General features: G+C 36.2%; 1 protein-coding gene across 1 annotated transcript in view; it reads right to left on the bottom strand.

Annotated features, from left to right (window-relative positions):
- Positions 1-27,416, bottom strand: part of ZDHHC15 (zDHHC palmitoyltransferase 15) — a 135,010-nt gene extending 107,594 nt beyond the window's left edge. The window contains exons 1-3 of the mRNA XM_027095592.1: positions 27,059-27,416; positions 16,815-16,841; positions 366-460 (exon numbers count right to left, since the gene is read on the bottom strand). Of these exons, the coding sequence (XP_026951393.1) occupies positions 366-460; positions 16,815-16,841; positions 27,059-27,194 (258 nt within the window). The 5' untranslated portion in view covers positions 27,195-27,416. The remainder of the gene's footprint in view (positions 1-365; positions 461-16,814; positions 16,842-27,058) is intronic.
- Positions 27,417-27,654: the final 238 nt, after the last annotated feature.

Here is a 27,654-nt window from a genome sequence, read left to right on the forward strand (position 1 = left end):
TTTTTGTTTTTTGTTTTTTGTTTTTTTTTTGCGTTATGTGGGCCTCTCACTGTCGTGGCCTCTCTCGTTGCGGAGCACAGGCTCCGGACATGCTGGCTCAGCGGCCATGGCTTATGGGCCTAGCCGCTCTGCGGCATGTGGGATCCTCCCGGACCAGGGCACGAACCCGTGTCCCCTGCATCGGCAGGTGGACTCTCAACCACTGCGCCACCAGGGAAGCCCACTACAAGTCCTTTTTAAAGATCACCCTGAATCTCTCTTTTGTAATGGAAGGTTATTTGCTCCTCTTTTTGCCCTATTCTTGCCTTATTGACATTTCTACTTTCCTCTGTTTTTAGCCTTTGTGAAGTAACCAGTATTCTTACCTTCTGGTTTGGCTGTTGTGGGAGTGTAAAAATAGACTTCCAGTAGGTCCAGGTAAAGAACACAAAGATGGCATGGTAGAATATGAGGTAGATAACTGAAATTTAAGAAAAAAATCAGTGTTTATATTTTCATCCATTTCTAAGAGTTCAGTAAGATGTAAATCTCAACAAATCTCTATTTTGTTTTCCTATTACCAAGTATTTTCTAGTATTATTATGAAAGGTTAATTCTTACCTTTTTCCCATGCAGTGACAGAAACAATTTATAATGCCAAATTTGGAACCAGAGACTTTCTGGAAGTCGCGTATTTTAAAAGTTGCCATGTGATTCTGGGAGTAAAGGGGAAATGTCCTTTATGACAATGTGGGGGAAGCTACTGTTGCCAATTGTCATTCTCTCTGCCACTGTGGGTACTGAAAGATAATAATGATAGTATTTGCACAGTGCTATAGAGTTTACAATGTGATTTCATAATATTATCCAATTTTATTTTTTCAACAAGTTTGTGAGATAGGTAACAGGATAAGGACAGTTGATTAACTATCAGGGGTAGTTGATTATCCGAAGTCACACAGCTACTATATAACATAGCCAGGTCTTAAACACAGGACTTCTGACTCTAAATCACAAGTTTTTGTTTCAGTAGCCCCAAAGACTACACACTTTTTTAAAAATATTTTTTATGTGGACCATTTTTAAAGTCTTTATTGAATTTGTTACAATATTACTTCTGTTTTTATATTATGGTTTTTTGGCTCCGAGGCATGTGGGATCTTAGCTCCCTGCCCAGGGACCGAACCCACACCGCCTGCATTGGAAAGCAAAGTCTTAACCACTGGACCGTCAGGGAAGTCCCCAAGACTACACACTTTTGAAATGTGAGTTGTACCTTTGAGACATTTGTGGCTCCCGACCACTTTTGTTTTTATATTCTTTGCCTCCTAGATCGCTCTTCTGATATGGGAAATTTCAGTATTCTTCAAAGAGGTCATTGTAAGACTGAAGGTCATTTTACTGTTTCATTGTGAGTCCTTGCATAGTAAGGTGTGATTACTTCAATCCATCAGGAAGACTCAAGGGAACGATGAGACTCAAGACCAAGTTAATAAGGCTGAGTCTCTCACATATTTATGACGGAATCGAAAAAAGCTGGCCCAGTGCTCCCAGCCCTGTGGTATAAGACCTTTTTAATGTGCTTGTTTTGAGTAATTATGAAATCTCATTTTGAAATTCAAGCAATAGAAAGTAAAAGTAAATGTCGACCACACACATATATCTAACCTCCCCCCTCTTCCTCCTAAGGCATAATACCTATTTTGTGTTTGATGTGTATCATTCCAGATCCTCTATTTGTATATGTTTATATAAGTATATAAACACAGTACACATATGGAATTTTTGTTATATTAAATTATTTTCATTGTATTTTTGAAAGGTAATACACTCACAAGGTTCAAAATAGTACAGAGTGAAAAGTCTCCCTTCCATCGCTGTCCCTCAGCCACCCAGTTCCCCTCCCTGGAAGCCACAATTGTCACAGTGTCATGAGTTTATTCTGTATCCTATCAGATTTTATACATATAAAAGCAACAAAACAGTGTGCTTTTTCACACAAATAGCAGTATTCTGTACACACTGTTCTGCAACCCATTTCTTTTTCACCTGCTATAAGTTGGAGATCATTCCACGTAATATAACTTGGAGAGGGGGAGCTTCCTCATTCTCCTTTTAAAAAGTGGCATGGGATTCCATTGCATGAAGGTACCATAATTTATTTAACCAAATTGTCTCTGATGGAAACTTAGTTTTTCCCCTTCTCTTGCTAATACAAATAATGTTGTAATGAAAAGCTTTGTATACATGTCACTGGCACATGTAATAAAAATATGTATAGGATCAATTCCCTGAAGTGGGACTGCTAGATACAAACACAGGCCTTTTGATAGATACTGCCAAATTGCCATTTTAAAAGTTTTATTTACTTTACATTCTCCTCACCAATAAATGAGAGTAACTCTTCTTCCATAGCATAGTCCTTGTGAAACGTTATTAGAATTTTTTATCTTTGGCAAGACTTTTAAATTGTTTCTTTCTGTGTTATCCTTTGCTATGTTTTTGTTTCTTTGATTTTATGAGGTTTATACAGGGAAGATTCCATGACTATCTAAGTTACATGGGACATATAGTAACCTCTGTTCCTTCAGCATGGAATGGGAGTATGGAACTTTTGGCTGCAAAGAAATTAGGAGAAAATAATTTTATGTTTACGTTCTCACTGTGCACTTCAAAGACAATAAAGTTCAGCAATTTGGATCACTTGAATGATGAGAACTAAACTCTTACACTTGGTAGTATTTTAAGCATATTTACTTTGCTTTAGTTCCAGTGATTGAGATGGGAAGTGTAGGATTTTAACTTGTTCTAGGTCATAGTAGAAATCTATACCTGGCTTAATCATAGAACTAGAAATAGCTGGCTCCCATTTCTGCATTCCATGGTTTCATAGAAGTTATGAATACTTTATAGATGGATGGAAAATGAGGACTCATGAGGTCAAATGATTAAGTCAAAGTCATTCAGTAGATTGGCAGAATAGGGACTATACTATAGATTTCATAAAAATCTAGAGTTGGATGAGAACATAGAGATCATCTAGTTCAAAATCCTCATTTTATAGACAGGTAACTGAGGCCTAGAGAGGGTAAGTGACTTGATCAGGGTTACCCAGCAAAGTTACAGAAACACTGGGACCAGAATCCAGGTTTCCTCACCCCCAGTCCAGAGCTCTTTTCCCTAGAGGAGTGGTTCTCAAATTTTAGTGTGCATCAAAATCACTTTGGGAGATTATTAGAATGCAGATTCCCAAATTCTACACCAAAATATTCTGAATCAGTAGTCTGTGATGGAGTCCAAGAATCTGCCAACTTCCCCAGGTAATTCTGAGGCAGAAGAACCATGAGAAATAGGGCCTTAGAGGTTATTGGGTTGTTCAGCTTACCATCCCAAGGAGGAAGCTCCTCTCCAAAATCCTTGACAGGCAATTACCATATCTCTGTCACATTTCATCCTGCAGTGAGTATTATGGATAGGCTTCGTGAGTCTCAATTTTATGTTTCTCCATATATATATATATATATATATATATATATATATATATAGTCTTCCTAAGCTATGGTCCCAAATGTATAGAAGTCCATTCTTTTACTGTCTTAAAAATGAGCAACATATTTCTCTATAATTACTAATTTTGTACCTAGAATAATCATCCCTATAAACTGCAAGGACACTGAGTCTTTCTTTTTAAGTGTGATGCTCTAGTGAGATTTCAGATAACTAGAGAAATCAAACAGCTTATGAACTGTATCCCTGAACTGCCACTACTCATTGACATTGGAATGAAATTGGAAAACATCTTTTTTAAGCAAACAGGCAAAGTAGAGCCCTTCGCTTATTTGGTAGTGATCACAGTCATGGGGCATCTGAAGCCGCTGAAGCTGTTTACCACATGAAAGCCAAAAGCCTTTCAAGTGTTCTTTTTTTCCTTCCATAATGTACAAAGGTTTTCAGGAGAAGGAGAAATCAGCCATAAGGAAATGACCAACTGTCAAAGAAAAATCCACCTCAGCATGCAGTTGTTCTGAATTTTGTCACTGTACTGCAATGTCAATATCCCATTGTGGGAATAGCTTCTGAAACGAGAATGACTACTTGAGCTTTTTCCCTGAAATAATGACTCATAAACTTCTTGATAAAAATTATGGAATCGAAACCACATGGTGGAAGCAGCATAAAGTTGTTATTAGCAACATCTTTGGTCAGCAGGATGCCTTTCTAGGTATTGCTCCCAGGGACTAATGAGAAGTGAATGATTTTGTGTGTATGTGTGTGCATGTGTATACATGCGTATACATTCTTGTGTGAATAAAAATGAATGCAGCAGATAGACTGTTTTGAATGCAGCAAGATCAGCACCAAAATGGGGAAAATAGGAAAATAATAATGCTTTACTATATATACTCAGACACATAAATGCTAAGGCTGTTGCTGTGGCAATTATCTAGCATACCTTTTTTCTTTAAAAAGCTATTGTTGGAAACTATGTTTAGTTTAAAAAGACACTATTTTCTGTAATATCTTTTATATCAATTGAAAAGCATTTTAGTTGGTAGAAGGGGGTGATGGGGAGATGGGTGCACCTTTCAATTACATACTATAATTCAAATAGAAATATCAGCTGTAGCTTTAGCAATTGAAAGAGTCCTCACTAAAATTCCCATTTTGGCTCAATATAGAAAACCCCAGATTATGATCAGGGGAAAATTGTCAACTAGATAGTCACTTCTCCCTTTGAATGGGATACCTAGTAAAGAGGTCTTGACTCTAATATTTGACTTCACTGCTTTACTTTACTTTCACTGCCTTACTTTACTTTCACTGCCTTAAAAGCTCTAACAAAGAGCTGAAACTTGTCTCTCAGCTATTTGAAGGAATGTTTGGAGAGAATGGGGTTAGAGGCCCATAGGTTGTAATCAAGGAGCTAGGGACAATTCACAAGAATATAAGATTGGCTCAAGAGTTGTTTCTATGATTTGGTCACCCCTAGGAGAATACAAGATTTTCTAAATAGTTGTTTCTAAGGTTTAGCCAGCTACCCCCAGGAGTCTCTCTGATGGTGAAATCAAATTCTAGAGCCAAAACATGGCATCATGTTTTGAAAGAGCATGGTTTTCCTTATTGATACCAACTTCAAAAGTTAGGGTTGTCTCCAAGTATACTAATTTCCCCTAGCTACCCATCAGATATCTACCACTCATCAATTTATATAAACTTTTATGAAGCTGATTATGTCTTCAGTCTATACCAATTCTGGGGGGTGGTAAGTCTCATAAGTTTGTCAGCCACTGTGCAAAAGCAGGGCTTCATTTTAGTTGCCTTAAACTATTTTTCACTTTCAAAGAGTTTTCTAGTCCTGTGTATTGGAGTTTGGTAAACAACACAAAGCTAACAAGATATATAGCCTTCGTATGTTTACAATCTTGGATTATAGCCCCTTTCAGTTTTTGTTTTTCCATGCTGAAGAGGCCTCTCTTTTTGGTCCGCTTTGGATATATATATATGTATATATATACATATATACATATATATATATATATATATATATATATATATATATATACACACACACATACATACACACACACACACACACACAAACAACAACCACCTTGTCAGGTTGTGAGAACTAATTGACTTAAATACGGAAGTATCTCACATACTCTAAGGACTTAATTAACATCAGCTTTCTTCCTCTCCCATCCTTCCTCTTAAATCTTAGTGATCTGTTTTCTGACATATGGTGGTAAAAATTACACAGACTTCAGGGACAGACACACCATGGTTTTGTTCAAAAAGAGAAAAGTGGTTTGTTTCCAGTCCTCTTCTTGATAATATCTACTTAACATTTCATTGATTCATTCATCTTGGGGATAAAGAAGTACACAGAGCAACATTCATTGGGGAATTATCTTTGTCTACTTTCCTGGTTTAAAATGGATAGTTGAGATGTCATCATTCTGTATGTATCATATGGATTAAGTATAGCCCAAAGCCCCCATGTTGTCAGGGATATTCACAGAGGACACTGAAGCAGAACAGAGACACTTTACTGTCTTTATGGTGGCTAGGGATTTGTGAGCCAATTTTTCACTGGCTGGGGAAGTGGTAGAGTTTGTCAAAATCCCAGCTTGGTTCCCTCAGAATCTATTTCCTTTTGTTTATACAACCAATAAGAGCTCTACCTCATTAATATGATGTTGACTTGATTTATCTTAGTATTATAAAATTTTAGATTAGAAAGAGCCCTTGGATGTCATTTGGTCCAGCAGTCTCCATGATGAATAAATCTGCTTTGCATTATCCCTAACAATTGGTCACCCAACTTTCATTTGAACACCTGAAGTCACGGGAAACTTATCAACTCTCGGGCAGTCCATTCTATCGCTGGATAACTCTGATTGTTAGACATATCTTTGTCATATTAAACAGAAATATGCTTCCTGGTAATGCCCTCCTGTTGATCCTAATTTTTTTCCCATGGAGAGGAATCATATTTTCTTAAAAACATAGAGACTTGTATCTAGACATTTAAAGATCTCTTACAACTCAATAATAAGACAAACAATTCAAAAAAATTTGGCAGAAGACTTGGACACTTCATAAAAGAAGATATACAGATGGCAAACGAGCACATGAAAAGATGGTTATCATTAGTCATTACAGAGGGTAAATTAAAACCATAGGAGATACCACTTCATACACAAAAAACCTGACAACACTAAGTGACAGTGAAGATACAGAGCCACTGGACTTCTCATATCACTGATGGAGATATAAAATGGTAGGACTGCTTTGGAAAACAGTTTGGCAGTTTCTTATAAAGATAAACATAAAATTACCACAGAACCCAGCAATCCTACTCCTAGGTATTTACCCAAAAGAAATAAAAACACACATTTCCACAAAGGCCTGTACATGTATATTCTTATCAATTTTATTTATAATAGCCAAAAACTGAAAACAACCCAAATGCTCATCAGCTGATGAATGAATAAGCAAACTGTAGTACATTTATTATACAGAACACTACTCAGCAATAAAAAGGAACAAACTACTCATACATGCACTGACAAGGATGAATCTTAAATGCATACTGCTAAATAAAGAAGCCAGATACAAAAAGCTATGCATTGTAATATTCAATTTATATGACATTCTGAAAAAGGTAAAACTATAGGGACAGAAAACTGATTATTGGTTGCCAGGGTGGAAAGTCAGAGAACTCTGGGGAAAGGCGATATTTTGAGGGTAATGTAAATATTCTATATCTTGATGGTAGTGGTGTTTACATCATTGTATACATTTGTCAAAACTCAACAACCTGTACACTAATAAGGTGTGATTCTTATTGTATGTAAATCATATCTCAATAAACCTGACAAAAACAAAAAACAAAGAGATTTTAAAATGGGCCTTTTCCAAGGTAAAGTGATGCAGCCACAAGCCAAGGAACAAAGGCAGTCACTGGAAGCTGGAAAAGATAAGATTCGGAATCTCCTCTTGAGCCTCTGGAGGGAGCATGGCCTGCCGATGCCTTGATTTCAGACTTTTGCCCTCCAGGTCCATGAAAGTATAAATTTCTGTTGGTTTATGTCACTATGCTTATAGTAATTAGTAATGGCAGCCCTAGCAAACTAATATACTCACTATACTCAGTTTTCTCATCTGTAAATGGGCATATGATAATACTTACTTTATAGGGCTGTAAATGAGAATTAAATGAATCAATATACCTAAGGCACATTAGAGCAGTAGCTGGCACACATTAAGTGCACTTGAAGTAGTATTTATTATGACTCTTTAATAGTTAAGTGACCTTAGTTATCTTTAGCCTCCAGTCCCTTCACCTGTTAACTGATAATAATCAAAATATTTAGTTTAACACCCAAAGAAAATAAATAAGTAAATAAGAAAATAAATAAATAAGAGATTACATGGGCCTTTTCCTTTGATGTCTTTTCATCATAGATTTTCTAAAAGTTAGCTATTTATTCTTACTTCCAGTGTAATATTCTTATTTTCCTCATAGCCACATTTAAATGTGTTAGAAGTTATAGGCTGTATGACTGAAAACAGTGTTGACAGGTACACAGCTAGGGTAGGAAGCAAAATCATGTCTCTGAAACCTAGCATTGGCTGAACTCTGGATGATCTTTCCTCACACACATAGACCTCACCATTTTGGCTCCATACATGCCTGCACCAAATGGTAGCCAGATACAAGTGGGGGCTGCAGGAGACATATTGGGAAGGGCACAGGAGCATGGAAGTTCCAGCCCAGCCAACTGGGGAGGAGCAAATTGAAGCTTGGGAGAGTCGTATCTTTGAAATGGTACGTCTAGATGTAGCTATAGCAAAAGAGACTTGTCAAAATGTAAGGGAGGAAAATCACTTTTTAAAACATTTATCAAGCGGTGTGTACTATACACACCACTGAATCTTGCTTCATCCTTAACCTCTGCAGTGACTACAAAGGACTTACACTTTCTATTTTATCCACTTCTATACTGTTTGCATTTTATGAGGTTCTATTACCTTTATCATCAAGAAAAACAATAAAGTTTTGTTTTCTAAGTTCATCATTGAGGAATGGTTAAATAAATCATAGTATCAATATATCCATACCATGGAATAATTTGAGGTCATTAAAAAAATGAAATATGTTTGTATATACTAATATGGAAAGACATCTATGATATATTATTAAGTGAAAAAAGTAAATCATAGGAAAATATGCCCAGTGTCATCCAGATTAAAAAACAACCAATCCTAAACAAATTATACAAATCCATAATCATATGTTTATATGTAAATACAGAGAGAAAGATCTAGAAGAATACAAATCAAACCAAATATACTAGTTATCTGTGAATAGACATTGATAGGGGAGGGGAGAGTGTGAGGAGGACATTATTTTTTAATCTTACATATTTTTGTTTAGTTTGAATTTTCAATAAGCATTATTTTTGTAACAAAATTATATTGATATAAATCAGCAAATTGATACTAATTATTATAATTATATATAATTATTATAATTACACTAATATTAACATCAACATAGTATTCTTCTAGAAGTGGGTTAGCCCATAAAGAGAGCTTTTGTCTGGTTCCCAAATCCTCATTACAAAGTAATTTTACAATAATAAATATAAAATAGTGTATTATACCCATGCACTTATGGTCAATTAATCTACAACAAAGGAGGCCAGAATATGTAAAAGAATGAAATTAGAACATTCTCTAACAGCATACACAAAAATAAACTCAAAATGGATTAAAGACCTAAATGTAAAACTGGATACCATAAAACTCCTAGAGCAAAAAAAAAAAAGGCAAAGCACTCTCTGACATAAATCGCAGCAATATCTTTTTGGATCCGTCTCCTAGAGTAATGGAAATAAAATCAAAAATAAACAGACCTAATTAAACTTAAAAGCTTTTGGACAGCAAAGGAAACCATAAACAAAACAAGAAGTTAACTTACAGAATGGAGAAGATGTTTGCAAACAATGCGACCAACAAGAGATTAATCTCCAAAGCATAGACACAGCTCATAAAGCTCAATATAAAAAAAAAAAAACAATCAAAAGACAGGCAGAAGATCTAAATAGATATTTCTCCAAAGAAGTCATATAGATGGCCAAAAGGCACATGAAAAGATGTTCAACGTCACTAATTAGAGAAATGCAAATCAAAACTACAATGAGGGCTTCCCTGGTGGCGCAGTGGTTGAGAATCTGCCTGCCAATGCAGGGGACACGGGTTCGAGCCCTGGTCTGGGAAGATCCCACATACCGTGGAGCAACTAGCCCCGTGAGCCATAATTACTGAGCCTGCGCGTCTGGAGCCTGTGCTCCGCAACAAGAGAGGCCGCGATAGTGAGCGGCCCGCGCACCACGATGAGGAGTGGCCCCCACTTGCCGCAACTGGAGAAAGCCTCGCACAGAAATGAAGAGCCAACACAGCCATAAATAAATAAATTAATTTAAAAAAAAAAAAACTACAATGAGGTATCACACACCAGTCAGAATGGCCATCATCGAAAAGTTTACAAAAATAAATGTTAGAGAGGGTGTGGAGAAAAAGGAACCCTCCTACATTGTTGGTGGGAATGTAAATTGGTACAGCCACTATGGAGAACAGTATGGAGGTTCCTTAAAAAACTAAAATTAGAGATACCATATGATCCTGCAATCCCACTCCTGGGCATATATCCAGAGAAAACTCTAATTTGAAAAGATACATGCACCCCAATATTCATAGCAGCACTATTTACAATAGCCAAGACATGGAAGCAACCTAAGTGTCCATCGACAGATGAATGGATAAAGAAGATGTGGTATATATACACAATGGAATACTCAGCCATAAAAAAGAATGAAATAATGCCATTTGCAGCAACATGAATGGACCTAGAGATTATCATACTAAGTGAAGTAAGCCAGACAAATATCATATGATATTGCTTATATGTGGAATCTACAAAAATTGATACACTTGAACTTATTTACAAAACAGAAATAGACTCACAGACATAGAAAACAAACTTATGGTTACCAAAGGGGAAAGGGTGGAAGGGATAAATTAGGAGTTTGGGATTCAAATATACACACTACTATATATAAAATAGGTAACCAACAAGGACCTACTGTATAGCACAGGGAACAATACTAAATATCTTGTAATAACTTATAATGGAAGAGAATGTAAAAAAAAGTATATATACATATGTGTGTGTGTGTGTGTGTGTGTGTGTGTGTGTATAACTGAATCTCTTTGCTGTACACTTGAAACTAACATAACATTGTAAACCAACTATATTTCAATAAAAAAAGAATATAAAATGGACAGTCTCTTCAATAAGTGGGCCTAGGACAGCTGGACGGCTACATGTGAAAGAATGAAATTAGAACATTTTCTCACACCATATACAAAAATAAACTCAAAATGAATTAGGTGAATAAACTCACCTAAATGTGACTGGCAACCATAAAACTCCTAGAAGAGAATGTAGGCAGAACACTCTGACATAAATCATAGTAATATTTTTTTGGATCTGTCTCCTAAGGCAAAGGAAACAAAAGCAAAAATAAACAAATGGGACCTAATTTAAATTATAAGCTTTGTACAGCAAATGAAACCATCAACAAAATGAAAAGACAGCCTACTGAATGGGAGAAAATATTTGCAAATGATAAGGGGTTAATATCCAAAATACATAAACAGCTCATACAACTCAATATCAAACAAACAATTAAAAAATAGGCAGAAGACCTGAATATTCATTTTCCTAAAGAAGACATACAGATGGCCAACAGGCACATGAAAAGGTGTTCATCATTGTTAATCATCAGAGAAATTCAAATCAAAACCATAATGTCACCTCACAACTGTCGGAATGGCTATCATCAAAACGAACACAAATAACAAATGTTGGTGAAGATGTGGAGAAAAGGGAACCCTCATACACTGTTGGTGGGAATGTAAATTGGTGCATCCACTGTGGAAAACAGTATGGAGGTTTCTCAGAAAACTAAAAATAGAACTACCATATGATTCGGCAATTCCACTCCTGGGTATATATCCAAAGAAAACAGAAACACTAATTCAAAAAGATACAGGCACCCCAATATTCATAGCAGCATTATTTACAATAGTCAAGATATGGAAGCAACCTAAGTATCCATCAACAGACAAACAGATATAGATGTGGTATACACACACACACACACACACACACACACACACACACACAATGGAATACTACTCAGCCATAAAAAAGAATGAAATTTTGCCATTTGAAACAACATGGATGGACCTGGAGGGTATTATGCTTAGTGAAATAAGTCAGACAGAGAAAAACAGATACTGTATGTTATCACTTATATGTGGAATCTAAAAAATAAAACAAACTAGTGAATATAGCAAAAAAGAAACAGACTCACAGGTATAGAGAACAATCTAGTGGTTACCAGTGGGAAGAGGGAAGGGGGAAGGGGCAAGATAGGGGTAGAGGATAAAGCGGCACAAACTACTATGTATAAAATAAATAAGCAACAAGGATATATTGTATAGCTAGCACAGAGAATAACTGAACTATAAACTGAGCATAATCTATAAAAATTTTGAATCACTCTGTTGTACACCTGACACTAATATAATATTGTAAATCAACTATACTGTAATTTAAAAAAAAGGAAAATAAGAACAACAACAACAAAATAAATTGAAGATTCCCTATACAGTATGGAGGTGAATATAAAAGATCATATTGTGGCCCAAAGTTTTCCTCCCAATGCCCTCTCACCCTGATGGTGTCTAATATACCACCAATAAATTAAGGTTAGTATAATAAAAAAAAACTGACACAAAGCAGAGTTTTCAAGTGGAAACCTGAATAAGTTCTTTTATTAGTTTGCTAGGGCTGCCATGAAAAGTACTACAGACTAAGTGGCTTAAACAACAGAAATTTTCTTTCTCACAATTTTGGAGGTTGGAAGTCCAAGATCAAGGTGTCGACAAGGTTGTTTCTTCTGAGGCCTCTCCTCTTGGTTTGTAGATGGTGATCTTCTCCCTGTCTCTTCACATGGTCTTCTCTCTGTGTGTGTCTTTTTCCTAATCTCCTCTTCTTATAAGGACACCAGTCATATTGATTAGGGCCCACCCTAGTGACCTCATTTTCATTTAATTACCTCTTTAAAGACCCTACCTCCAAATATGGTCACATCCTAAGTCACTGGAGGTTAGGATTTCAACATATGAATTTTGAGGGGACACAATTCAGCCCATAACAGTTCTATTATTTAGGAATTGCACCTATTTCTAAAATGGTAAATAATTACAATCATTTTTAACTTTAAATGGGAAACTAGAGAATTTAGTATGCAAACCATTCAAAATACAAATGAATTCTCAGATAATGAGTTAAATGTTTGCTTAAAATGATTGATGGTCCTTTTTGAAGATGAACAACTGTGGTCAATACATTACTCTTGATTATATATGGATTGCCTGACAGACTGTGCCTAATCTCATTTCTAAATTCATCCCTTAGCCTTACCAATCCTTGGACTCTACCAAATTCTTAACCTCTAGTTTATCCCATAGCCTCACTTTAGGAGTAGAGGAGGGAAGACCTTCTACTCAAGATCTTCAAAATACAGACAGTAAGATGCTGAATGAGATCATCCATGCAAAACACTCTTATGAAAGCAAATATTGTGTTTTCTAGTATGGTCTATGGAAGAACAGATGGACTCATGTCTTAAAGAATTTCTGAGTCCTGTATAATCAAGGATGACATAATATATAATATTCTGGACTGTGGTTCAGATGATCTGAGCTTTAGTCCTTTCTGTGCACTAGAATCAGCATGACTAGGTCAAAATATTTTACTTCTTTGGGTCTCAGTTGTTCTACTTACAAAATATGAGTGCAAGGATTTTGACAATATATTTACGAGGGTAGTAGTTGGAATTATAGTCCTGAAATATGTTATCCTTCTTAGAAGAAAGATATTTTAGGTCCTTTCCAATGTTAATAACAATAGTATCTATTACTACTTATTTTGTACTTATCATATGCCATGCACTATGCCAAGAGACTTACATACATCATTTCATTTAGTGCTTTAAACCATGAAAGGTAGGTATTGTTATTCCAATTTTACAGAGGAAGAAAGTGAAACTTAGCTTAAGTTCCCCAAGGTCATATATATAGTAAGTGGCAAAGTCAATATTTGATCCCTGGTACATCTAACACCAAAGTCTGCTAATTTGCTACTTAACAGTGCATTAGAGATTGAAATTTATCAGGAACTGCATTAGTTTCCTAGGGCTGTCATAAAAAATTATCACAAACTGGGTGGCTTAAAACAACATAAATTTATTCTCTTACAGTTTGGGAGGCAAGAAGTCTGAAATTAAAGTATAGGCAAGGCCATGTCCTCTCTGAAGGCTCCAGGGGAGGATGCTTCCTTGTCTCTTCCTAGCTTCTGGCCATTTCTGGCAATCCTTGGTGTTCCTTTGTGGCAACAAAACTCTTATCTCTGCTTCTGTCTTCACATGGCTATCTTCTCTCTGTGTGTATCTGTGTATCCAAATTTCCCTCTTCTTATAAGGACACCAGCCATAAGGCCCACCCTAATCCAATGTGACCTCATCGTAACTTGATTGCATCTGCAAAGATCCTATTTTTAAATAAATTCACATTCACAGGTTTTGGGTGGACATGAATTTTGGAGGGACACTCTTCAACCCAGTAGAGGAACCATTAAGCAGAAAAGAAATGGAAAAACTTTTGCAGTATGTTTGACTATGGTTTTCCTAAGCTGTGAATAATGAATAAAAGGTTACGTGAATTGAGGCTTTCATGTCTTTGTCCCTTATATTTTCTTTGCTATGCCAAATAATGTTCCTACTGGCAGTCATGTTGTACTGTATTCTAAGTTAGTAGTGTAGTATAATTTGAAACAAGTCACAGATTCACATGGTTAGAACTGTGGTTATTCACATGGTTAGATACTCATTAGGCCTGTTGGTCTGCTTCTAGGCAAGGCTCACTGATTCATGCCAGATAGTTGGGTGCCTGATACTTTCTGAATATTTTTCATGGCATCTGCTAGTAACCTGCCCTAGTGTTCAGAAGCTCTTTTCAAGTCTAACTTTCAAACTTCTGGCTACAATTGAATCTAATTTTAGTTTATGGATTCTACTGTCTTGAGAATCCTGACATAAAATGTTACAATGAGATTGTTAATACTTAACATTTACAAAGCAATTTAATGCTGCATATTTTACTCCTATATACTTTTACTCCTGCTAGCTTACAGTAAATCTGTAAGATGTTATTAAACTAGCCTTATTTTACAGAAATTGAAGTTCAGAGAAGTTGAGTTACTTACCAAAGGTCATAGAGCCAGTAAATGATAGAGCTGGAACTCCAACCCACATCTTCTGTCCCTAAATCCTGTGCTTTGCCCCATTATACCCCACTTCAGAATAAAGAAGCAAAGTCTAATCTTATTTTTTTAGTGTTATGATAAATTTAAGAGCTATCAGGAGAGAAGTGCTTTGGAATTACAGAATTCTAGAGTCAGAGGGACCTTAAAATTGTACATTGTGGTAACAGTTTCCTAAAGAGATCAAATTCTGGTAACTGGATTGATGCTATTAGAAAGGCTTTGAACTGAGTTTGGCTTACAAATGACACTCTACACTGGTGTGGTTGAGTTCATTGACAACACACAAGAAATGAAAATATACTACTTTGGACACTAGAAAAATGATCATTTGAGCATCAATTTTCTGAGTAAGGAGGTCAACTAAGCAAATGAAATGAGGGAGTTGTAGACTAAAAAGTAAAAAGAACAAGTATAGGTTTGCTTAACAGCATGGACTTTGAAGTCAGGTAGTTCTGGGTTTGCATCCTACCATTTACTAGCTAGATGACCTGGGATAAGTTACTTAACCTCTCTAAACTTCAGTTTCCTTCTCAATAAAATGGATATAAGAATGTCTACATCATTGTGTTGACATAAATATTGAAAGATTATACACACACACACACACACACACACACACACACAATACTTAGCAGGGTACTCTGCACAATAAGTTGTAGTTTCCAATAATAATAACAATATTATTGTCATTATTCCTATTATGGTGGAGCATCATCTAAGCCCCCACCCAACTTATCTTGAAAGGTTATTGTGGAAAATGACATTTATTTATAAATATTTATATATGTATACAGAAAATGATCTCTGACTTTAAGAACCATCCATAACAATAAGAGGCAACTCAAGACTTGCTCTAAAAAAAAAAAAAAAAAAACTTGCTCTAAGGCTGTAGCAAAAGTAGCAAATATTTATTAAGTCATCAGTATGTGCTTTATTCACCACTGTTCTAAGGGCTTTACATGCATACCTCATTAAATTTTCATAATAACTCTATGAAATAGGTATTATTATTATTTCTATTCTACATATGAATAAAGTGAGCACAAGGAGGTCAAATAATTTACTATGAGGTAGTGGAGCCAGGATTTGAATTTAGACAGTTCTCATACTTTTAACTACAGTGCTCTACTATCTTCCCACTACTCTGCTCTATTGCCTCTACAGCCAACACCTCTGTTAAATGAGTAATAGCAAACTTCAGCTTTAAAACAGCATAATATGAAAGTTATGTAGTTAATGAATTACAACAATTCCCATGAAGTGAGAATTAAAAGTGGCTATATGAATACTTATGGTTATACCTGATAAAATAATGTGAAACTAAAGGTTTGTTAAGACACATGTTTAGCTTACACATTTTTTAATGAAGAATGCCTCAGTCTGTTTAGAATGGTAGTATAAATTGCAGATCAAGCCAAGATGGGGGTGAGGAGTGAAGAGTAGTATAGTAAATATATTGGAACTATGATGGTGAAGGACTTAGCCTTTAAAAGCCCCACTGTGGGACCCTTACTCCATGCCTTGAAGAGGGAATGAACTGGGCAGAAAGGCAAGGTACCTAGGACAATAGTGATGAACCAAGAGAAAGCCTAGGGTTAGTATGGCAAACAAACAGAGTGGCTACCTGTGCCCTTTTCTATCATAAATCCTGGTAACTTCAAATTCCTGTCCTACAGCCAGAGGAGCTACTTAAAATATGTTCTGCTCTATCTCTGGGTAAGCTTCCTAAAAACCATTATCCTAAACTTTCCACTAACCTCAGTGTATTCCTGGGAAAGTTGCTCAATTTATAGGCTTTAATGTAATTCACTTTTAGACAGAAAGAGGGATACAGTCCTGACCAAAACAATTTATAATACCCGCTTACCTTTTTCTGCTGGGCTCAAAACAGTCACTGTGAAAAGAGAAAGAAAGGTCAAGATTAGTGATACTTAGAAACATTATTTTTCTAATGCATTTTTCCATAGCATCATTTTTAGTAATTTATTCAATGATACTTTAGGAAACCACCAGCCTGCTAACATAACAGAAGGCAAGGATGATTAAATTCTATCTTTTGCTACCTTCCTTCATTTTAAACCTTGAGTAAGAATTTCTACTCATTCAACAAATACAAGGATAATCTGACTTTTAAAAAGCCAACAAATGGGAAACACTCAAGCTATATAACATGGCAATAAGAACTTAAAAGATGATAAATTAGGAGATGACTATTCATTTTCCCAAAGTATTCACTGTAGAACATCTTTAAAAACCAAGTTTCTCTTGTATATTTAGAGGCAATATAGTGTAGAGGTTGCATGCCAGCTCTGATGTCAGATTTTCTGGGTTAGAAGCCCAGTTGCACTATTTTGTGACCCTGGGTAAGTTCCTTAACTTCCATAACATTGCCTACCTCACAAGGTTACTTGAGAATTAGATGAGTTAATGTATGTAAATGCTGTCTAGCATAGTATCTAGCACAAGGCAAGTACTTAATGAATATTAATTATTATATTTGAATGAAGATTTCATAAAATATTAGAACTGGAAGGGACTTTAGCGATTATCTGGTTTATCTGTCTCATTTACAGATGGGAAAAATGGACTAGAGTAGTATCATATGATTTGCCCAAGGTCACAGAACAAGTTAGTGGTGGAGTTGGGACTATATTCCAGTCTCCAGGACTTCTTCCATGTATTATGTCTACCTTCTCCAATCATTCCTTGTTGGCTTACTGTGATATATATGTAACTTCTGTTCAGAACGTCATTTGTACAAAATGGGGCCTACCTGTCTTTACTCACCACCAACATCTGTGTGCATCTGTACTAGGTGCTAAGGTAAAGTGAAATTATAAGGCATAGATCTCAATCTTGAGAAGCTATTAAAGTGGTTTTCATACACATTGTTAAACTTTTAAGGATCAGAAAAGGGGAAAAATCCAAACAGAGAATGAGACTATACTCTAGGGGTTATTTCCTCAGGTTCTTCATTAGTCATAACTTCTCCTCTTTATTTGCAGGTCTATTTTTGTTGAGTCTTTTAAAAATGCTCCTTGTAAGGATCTTTTGAATGGACTTTGTTAAAACTGTTCCATTTTGTCTGTGCTAAAAATCTGACCAGATGATGTCCTCTTTTTTCTAATACACTGGCCTGGAGATTGATACCAATTTCTTTGTTTTTTCTTTTCAGTTAGAGAATCCTGGTTAAGAATGATTGACAGAAGCACATCCTCTACTTTGACAAATGGAAGTGGAAACAAGAAGTCTTGATGGGTCAACCTGGGACTTCATGATTTTGCACATACATGTTGTGTGACTACATCAGTCCCACTAGGCCCTGAATTGGGTTAATAACATCTCTTTAAAATGGGACTAGAGAGAGCACAGTTGCTTGGAGAACAATATTAATAAAGAGTAGCTGACAAATTGCTGTTTGGTATATCTCCTTCTACCTCTATCAATGAACAATTACTGCGAAACAAAATGTGGAGATCCTAACTCTCATTTGATTGGCTACTTGCTACAGCATTTGTGGGTGAGGGAAGGAGAACATCCGGTGCCTTGCAGATATTGGAATGAGACAATGTATATACAGAAAAATGAGTGGGGACCTGTGAAGTCTCTAGGTGGGGGATAGCTGTTTTTAAGTAATTTTAGGACCATCATGTGCAAGTGGGATTGGTTTATATGATCCAAGAACAGAGGGCAGAAATAGAATCAATGAGTAAAAGCTGCAGGTCAACACATTTCAGTTCAATAAAAGAGAAGATGATGATGATGATAATAACAATGAGCAGCCAGACTGGCAGCATTGGGAAGGAGTAAGTTTCCCATTATAAACACTTGGAAATGTCCTGTAGGACATTTAGACATTAGTTAGGTATTGGACTTGACTTTTAAAGTCTTTTCACTCCTAAAATCTGTACGGAGTCAATAAGTCTAAGGGAAAAATATTTTCTTGTAAAATTCCCTGTTAGAAGTTACATACTTCTGAGAAAAAAAAAAGGTGGTCTTTATTCTAAAACATTGTGGCACTTATCTTGGTAGTTCTGCCTTTCCTTTATTTTTCTAATATTGCCTTTTGCGTTATTAAAGGAAAAGACTAAGATACTTCAGTCATATTTAAAATGAAAATGACTAAACTTTTCCAAAATGAATTTATCATGAATCTTTATCATGATTCTCTTTATCATGAATCTCTTGGGGAAATGTACACTTAGTCATACTATGGGTAATTTGTCATGCATGATTATACAGTGATGTGGTGATATGTGTAATTACACACCTGCTCTGTTCCTTCAAATTTTAGCTCACTACCCGGCAAGTTAAGTGACTGGGGTTATCATCAAATAGCTTTTTTTACTCTCTCCTCTTTTCTTTTACCTGTTTACTGATTCTTTGCAACCAAGTATGGAGAAAAGGTATGGAAGGGTAGAAAATATGCAAGGGCTTTTCATCAAAGACAACTAGTTTCAAACAAAAGCATATATCATGACTTCCTTTAAATAGACACATTTTAGAATTCACAGAAGGGTATTGGTAGAATAATTTGGGACTATATGCAGATGGTCAACAATGTTAGTTGACAATGTTAGTTAACAATGTTAGTCCAAGGACATGGAAGAAAGTCTACAACGGTGCTGTCCAAGAGAAATATAATACAAACCATGTAATTTAAATGTTCTAGTAGGAACATTTTTTAAAATTAAAAATAATAATAAAAAAGTGGAGTTAACTTTAATAATATATTTTATTTAATCCAATATATCAAAAATATCATTTCAACATGTTATCTACACAGATTATTAACTATATATTTTGCATACTTCTTTTTTGCATTAAATTTTTGAAATCTGGTGCATATTTTAAGTTTTCCAGCACGTCTCAATTCAGGTGCCATATTTCACGTGTTTAATAGCCACATATGGCTAATGGCTACCAAATTAGTGAAGCTCAAAAGGACTTGTGGAAGGAGAGTGGGAAGGCTAAAAATATGAGTCTAGTGAGATGAGTGCTTAGTTACAGCATGAAGTTCTCTTTTAATTGATGACTCATTTGGGAAGGGAGTTTATTGCAGTGATGTTTAGCAATCATCACTGATGAATATGGTATGTATTCATATTCTGGCTCTGTCACTTACTTGTTCTGTAATTAATTATTTAATCTCTTTGTGCCTCAGTTTTTTTAATCTGTAAACTGAGGATAAATTAATTTATGTTATAAGGTTGTTATAGGAACTAAATTATAAAATACATGTAAAGTACTTGGGTGCCTGATACATAATAGGTAGTTCATTATTATTAGCTATTTATTATTTTTCTGAAAAAGGTAAACTGTTCAGTGAGGTTAGGTTTTACAATAGTTTGGGACAAAACAAGTCTTATTTTTAAAATTATTTATGATATTGATCCCAAAGTTAAATAGGATGGTTTTAAAATAATGTATTCAATGTCAAAATGAATATATTTGATACTCACTTTTTCCAATAGATGTTTCTTATACTTTAGGTTAGGAGAGAGAATAGAATTTGAAATGCAGAACCTAGATACATTTCTCATTATGTTCTGCTTGTTGAAAGCAAACTAATCATGCCAGTCTTCATTTACTCCTCTGAAAAAGTTACTCATACTAGCCATTCATTTACTTTTTCAGCATCCATTCCCAAATCTAGATGATTTTAATACCCACCTAGGGAACTGATAAAAATATAGATTCTAGGGCCCCCTTCATATAACACATCTCTGGGTGGAGGTGTAGGAATGTGTATTACAAAAAACTCAGCAGGTGATTATAATTATCAGCCAGGTTTAAAAATCATTGGAATTATTTTAGATGTTTCATATGATACTTAACTACTCAGGTGTGATGCTTTTGACTGTTTCATATATGGATGAGTTATAAAACTATTTTAGATATAAGAATACCATGATTCATATAGGCTTAAATGGATAGCTTTTACTTATATAGAAATTTGGTTTCTAGAAACTGTTCCTTCTGGTTTTTTGCCTTATCAGTTTTCATTTCTTCTGACTCTCTTTGAAGAAATTCTAGCTTCTCAGTAGAATTATTTCCTGGACCTTTTAATTTTAATCTCAAAATGGATACTGTTAATCACCAAAAATGGCAGAGTAGGGAATTCCAGGCTTTTGTCCTTCCCTAAAAGCCATGCATGAAGTGGCAGAAACTGTCAGAATCAACTTTTGCAGAACTCTGGAAACTGAAAGTTGGGACCTTGAAAAGAAAACAAAATTTACAAATCTTTAACTAGAATGGACAAGAAAAAAGAAGGGAAGACTCAAATTACTAATATCATAAATGAAAGTGGAGATATTAATAGAGAACATTCATAAATGGAAAGGATTATAATAGAATAGTAGGAACAATTTTATGCTAACAAACTGGATAACCTAGATGAAATGGATAAATTCCTAGAAACACAGAAACTACCAAAACTGACAAAAGAAGAAAGAAAATCGGAGCATATTTTTAACAAGTAAAAGATTGAATCAGTAATCAAAACCTCCCAACAAAGAAAAAAGCCAAGACCAGATGGCTTCACTGGCAAACTGTACCAAATATTTAAAGAATTAACACCAATCCTTTTCAAACTCTTACAAAAAATTGAAGAGAATTCATAAACTTTGTCCATCCACATTTATATGTTTTCATGCAGTTCTTTGGATAAGTGGGGTTAATGTGATTTACTGGTGATAATAATCAAGACTAATACATGAATCTTAAAAATGATTAAAAACCAATAGCAGAACATTTGTGTAGGCTTAAGGAAAAGCTTCATTATTATTTAGAAAAAACTAATATGATCAAATTTGATTTCATTCTAAATCCATTCACATTATCATAAGATATTATATTTGTCAATGAAAGAAAAAAAAAGCTGCTGGATTTAAGTAAAGAATCATCTTACCCTTAAATAACAACTTAAATAGATCAAATTATATAAATTCTGGCTAGTGGTGAGGGGGAAGTTTCTGCCAGCTGAGGAATAAAAGACATTATTCTGCTATTTGCTACAACATATGTGTTCCAATGCTAACTATTAAAATCTTGATTACGATTTATGTACAGCCATTTCAAATATAAAACCCGATATTAAAAAGTAAGTTTGTGAAAGCAAGCTCAAGTTTCTCATTAAAGATTATTTTCAAAAAGTTAAAAAAAATATTGAAGAGAACACTTCCTAACTCATTCTATGAGGCCAGCATTGTCCTGACACCCATGCCAGATAAAGACATCACAAGGAAAGAAAACTACATACATATTTTATGAATATAGATGCAAAACTACTCAAGTAATTACTAGCAAACCAAATTCAACAGCATATTAGAGGATTACACATCATGATCAAGTGACATGCACCCAAGAAATGTAAGGGGTGATTCAACACATGAAAATCAATAATGTAATACAGTACATTAACAGAATGAAGGAAAAAAATCCACACATTCATCTCAATTGATGCTAGAAAAACATTTGACAATATTCCACACACTTTCATGAAAAAAAATGCTCAAGAAACTAGAAATAGAAGAAAAGTTCCTCAACTTGATAAGGGGCATTTACGGAAAACCCACACCTAACAGTATACTCAATGGTGAAAGGTTGAAATCTTCTCCCTCAGCTAAGAAATAAGGTCACAATGTTGATTTTCATCAATTCTATTCAACATTATACTGATAGTTCTAGCCAGCGCAACTAGGCAAGAAAAAGAAAAAAGCATCCAAATTGGAAAAAGGAAATAAAATTATTTTTATTTGCGTATGATATGATTCTATGTATAAATAATTCTAAAGAATCCACCAAAAAACCCTCTTAGAACCAATGAACAAATTCAAGCAAAGTTGCAGAACACAAGATCAACACTCCATATCAGTTTTATTTCTAAATACACTAGCAGTGAACAATCAGAGAAGAAAATTAAGAAATCTATTCCATTTATAATAGCATCAAAAAAGAAATACTCGGGAATAAATTTAACCAAGGAGGCTCAGGACTTATACACTTAAAATTCCAAAACAGTGCTGAAAGTGACTGAAGACCTAAATAAATGAAGAGATATCCCATGTGCATGGATTGGAAAACTTGATTTTAAGATGGCATTCTCTTCAAAACAATACACAATTCAGTACAACCCTTATCAAAATTCCAATGAACATTTTGCAGAAGTGGAAAAGCTGATCCTAAAACTCATATGGAATTGCAAGAGACCCTAGCCAAAACAGTCTTATAAAAGAAAAATAAAGTTGGAGAATTCACACATCTTGACTTCAAAATTTAAAACAAAGGTATGGTAATCAAAACAAGTGTGGTACTGGCAGAAGAACAGACAAACGAATCAATGGTACAGAATTAAGAGTACAGAAATAAATCCAGAGCTCTATGGTCAATTGGTTTTTGACAATCATGTCAAGGCTATTCAATGGGGTAAGAATAGTCTCTTCTATAAATGATGCTAGCACAACTGCATAGCCATATGCAAAGAATGAACCTGCACTCCTCCCTCACACCATATACAAAAATGAACTCAAAATGGATCAAAGACTTAAATGTAAGAGATAAAACTATAAAACTCTTAGAAGAAAACACAGGGGTAAATCTTTATGATCTTGCATTTGGCAATGGGTTCTTAGATATGATATCAAAAGCATAGGCCACAAGTAAAAAATATAGATAAATTGAACTTTATCAAAATTAAAAACTTTGTGTATCAAATGATGCTATCAAGGAAGTGAAAAGACAATTCACGGAATGGGAGAAAGTATCTGTGAATTATTTATCTGACAAGGGTTGAGTATCCAAAATACATAAGGAAATCTTATAATTCAACAACAAAAAGATAAATAACCCAATTAAAAACGTGCAAAGGACTTGAATAGACATTTCTTTAAAGAAGATATACAAATGGGCAACAAACACATGAAAAGATGCTCAGTATCACTAGTCAACAGGGCAATGCAAATCAAAATCACAGTGAGATACCACATCATACCCACTATGATGGCTATAATTAAAAAAAGGAAAATAACAAGTTTTGGTGAGAATGTGGAGAAATTGGAACTCTCCAACATTACTGATAGAAATGTAGATTGTGCAGCCATTGTAGAAAATAGTTTGGAGGTTCCTCAAAAAGTTAAACATAGAATTAACATACAGCCCAGCTTTACCACCCCTCTCCCTGGTATTTACACAAAAGAGTTGAAAACAAGTATTTAAACAAATACTTGTACATCAATGTTTATAGCAGCACTATTCAGAATAGACAAAAAGTGGAAACAACCCAAATGTCCATCAACCATCAAGGGATGAATGGATAAGATGGATAAAGTGTGGTATACAATGGGATATTATTCAGCCATAAAAAGAAATGAAGTACTGTTACATACTACAATGTGAATAAACCTCAAAAACAGTACACCAATTGAAAGAAGCCAGGCACAAAAGGAGATATACTGTATGATACCGCTTATGTGAAACATCCAGAATCCATAGAGGTAGAACACAGATTAGTGGTTGGTAGAGACTAGGGGAAGGAGCGAATGGGGAGTGACTGTCTAATGCCTATGAGGTTTTCTTCTGGGGTGATGAAAGTGTTTTGGAACTAGATATTAGTGATGACTGTATAACATTGTGAATGTACTGTCACTAAATTGAATGCTTTAAAATGGTTAATTTTATGTTATGTGAATTGTACCTTAAAAAATGGATCCTGTTACTTTTCTCCCTGTTTAAAGTCTAAGCTTATTTTCTTGAGTCAAGCAGAATCTTATATCCTCATTAATAATAGTAATAACAAGTTATTATTTAATGAGCTCTTACAATGTGCTGTCAACTGTGATGTGTGCTTTTCATGCACCATATTATTTAAATCTCATAACAATGCTATAATGGCATATAGTAGGTGACAAGGAAGTATTTGTGGTATGAATGAACAACTATATAAGCAAAGTGCATGTGAGGCAACTGAAGTTGAGAGAGATTAGGTAAGTTGCATCAGGTATCCTAATTAGTAAGTGGCAGAATCCAAACTCTAAGATTTATAAGACAAAAATACCATTTTTGACTTCAGCTCTAACCTGATATTAGGGAGAAAGACATCAGGTTCTGTTTTTAGAAAGAAGTGAGGTCCTTAATATTACTTTTTGAGTCATACTGAAACTCAAATCTGTTGTTTTGGTTGTGTTGCTTTGGTTATCAGGCAGCTTTGATATCCGATTCTATATTATTTACTAAATATGTGAGTTTAGGAAAATTTGATCTAACCTTTCTGAAACCAAGGCCACTCATTTGTTAAAGATTGTCAAGTGAAGATGACAGGATGGACTGGTGGAACCAGAATTGGAAATCAAGGCTACCTTACCCTCCTGGTTTTTAAATAATGGAATCTGATGTAAAATGTTAAGAAAACACTGTGCAGGCCAGTGTTCTGTGAGGTGATGTCCAACAGGACAAATAGGAGTCTTAATGTGAGGGGACTGGAAATATACTGGGACCTCACACTGAATGAATAGGGAACATTGTAGAACACAGTTTTAAGGGTATTAGAAGTGGGATTCTAGCACTGAAGTCACAATAACTATTAGTGGAATCTCCTTTGAGAAGAGACAGGGATTCTTCAATGTGAGAGGCAAGGGGAGATCTCACTATGAGAAAAGCAGAGGCTCTTGAGGAGACAGGATATACCATGAAGACTACACTGTGAATTGATTTATAGTGATTAGAACACTATAAAGCCATTAGTGATAAAGATAGGGGGCTGGGGGTAATCCAAGTGGGATAGGGTCTTGAGATTTGTGTCTGGAAATACTGTGGAATTCTGAGTTTGAAAGCAGAAGATACACTGTGGGAACCATTTTATAGATATGGAGGGGATGAAATGCTCCCTGGTGTTACAGGACAGGGTACAAAGAGGAGACCCTGGATTTATAAAAGGGTGGTCTAGGAGAGGGAACAAGAAATGAGGCTCCCATTGGAAGGGGCAGGAAATACTAGAAACCCCTGTAGGAAAGGATGGTGTTTCCCTAGTTCGAGAAGACAAGGGACAAGTGCAATCCTAGAGGAAAATAAGTGAAGATAATAATAATAACCCAGAGGAAGAGGATGGCAAAATGTGTGGCTAACAGTGGAAGCGTATTGCAGGAGGTAGAGAGTGGTTTCAAAAAATATAGCAAGGGGAGATCATCATTAGAAAAGTAATGACCCTTGGAAGGGGTGTGGGGGATACTGTGGCAACTCTTGTGGGAGGGTAATGAGGATACCCTAGTGTGAGAAGACAGTGGACAAAGCAGGACCATAGTGTGATAAAAGCAGGGTGACTAGTATGAGGTTCACAAAATAATGTGGGGCCCCAAATGGGAAGGAGTGAAAACACCTCAAAGCAGCCAGGCAGGAGACTACAGGGAGCTCCAGTGTAACAAAATCAGGGCCTCTTGCATGAGGAGACAGGACAGGATGTATTGTAGGACTCGTATTCCGCTGGAGAAGATGAGAAAATGTTGAAGCCACAGGGAAAGAGGAATGGAGGGCTTATTACTTTGTGAAAAGGGGAGACCACAGTGGGATAGAACAAGGTGTACTGTGGGGTCCCAAGTGGCAGAAAAATGTGAATCAGCTGGCTTGAGAGGATCACGGGAAAAGGAGGAATCCTAGTGTTGGATAAAGGCGAGCTATTAAGAGTACAGGAAATATTTTGGGATTCCTAGTAGGAAGGAATGGGAAAATGTGGGGCTTCTAGTTGGGTGAATTGGTGGGATTCATAGCGTAAGCGGACAGTTTAAGTATACAGGGTATGTTGTTTCCTCAATTCTGTAGGATGGGAGCCCCCAGAACCAGAGCACAAGGCACAAGTGGTTGTCCTGTATGACAAAAGGGGGCCCCAGTGGAAAAAGCCAGTAAATTCTTGTGGGTAGGGCCAGGAAATAATGTAAGAAACCTTGGGTAGGAAGCGATGGTGACATGGCGGGACCCTCGTGGCAGGCCGCAAGAAATACTGTGGGAAGCCAGAGGTTGGAGACCAGGAGCTCTCCAGGGAGCTAAAGGAAAACCGCAGTGTGAGGGCTAAGAACATAGGGGGAGCATATTTTCCCCATCTTAGGTGCTAGCTCCACTTACCCAAGCAGAGTTCAAAGACGTAGGCATAGTAGGACCAGAGCACGACGAGGACGATAACAAGCACAGGCACCCAGGAAAGTACACGGCGGCAGCACCGTAGCCCCCCGGACAGAGCCATCTTCCAGCCCCGCCGCATCTTCGGCTCGAAGATCGACCGAGCAGGCCTGCTGGCGCTGGGTCGGAACTGCTGGGGCAGCAGTTGAGAAGCGGGAAGGCGCGCTGTGCGGCGCTCCACTGCCTAGCCTGGCGGGAACAGTCTCCCCTAGTCGATACCACCTGTGGGGCTGCAGGGCAGAGTGCGCCCTGCCTGGCACAATAGGCATGAGTCACGGCGAGAAGGAACTGGCGGTGTTGGTGCGGAAAGTGATCCGTCAGGCAGTCGAGGCTGGACACGCTCAGAGGGAGTGCAGTCCCTCCTCTTTCCTCCTCTCCCACCCCCTTGCCACAGCACTGGATGCAGGGCTGGACCTCTGCAAAACTGTAAAGCGGAAGAAATTTGGGTCCGCCCATCTGTTCTTAACCGCACTGCGTCCAGCCTCATCTCGTCTCTGATCTCTGTCTCTGTTTCTCTCTCTTTGTCCCCTCCCTCCCAACCC

The sequence above is a fragment of the Aethalodelphis obliquidens genome, unplaced genomic scaffold, assembly GCF_003676395.1.
Source record: "Aethalodelphis obliquidens isolate GAN/ISIS:26980383/991018 unplaced genomic scaffold, ASM367639v1 scaffold92, whole genome shotgun sequence".
In the NCBI taxonomy this organism is placed as follows: Eukaryota; Metazoa; Chordata; class Mammalia; order Artiodactyla; family Delphinidae; genus Aethalodelphis; species Aethalodelphis obliquidens.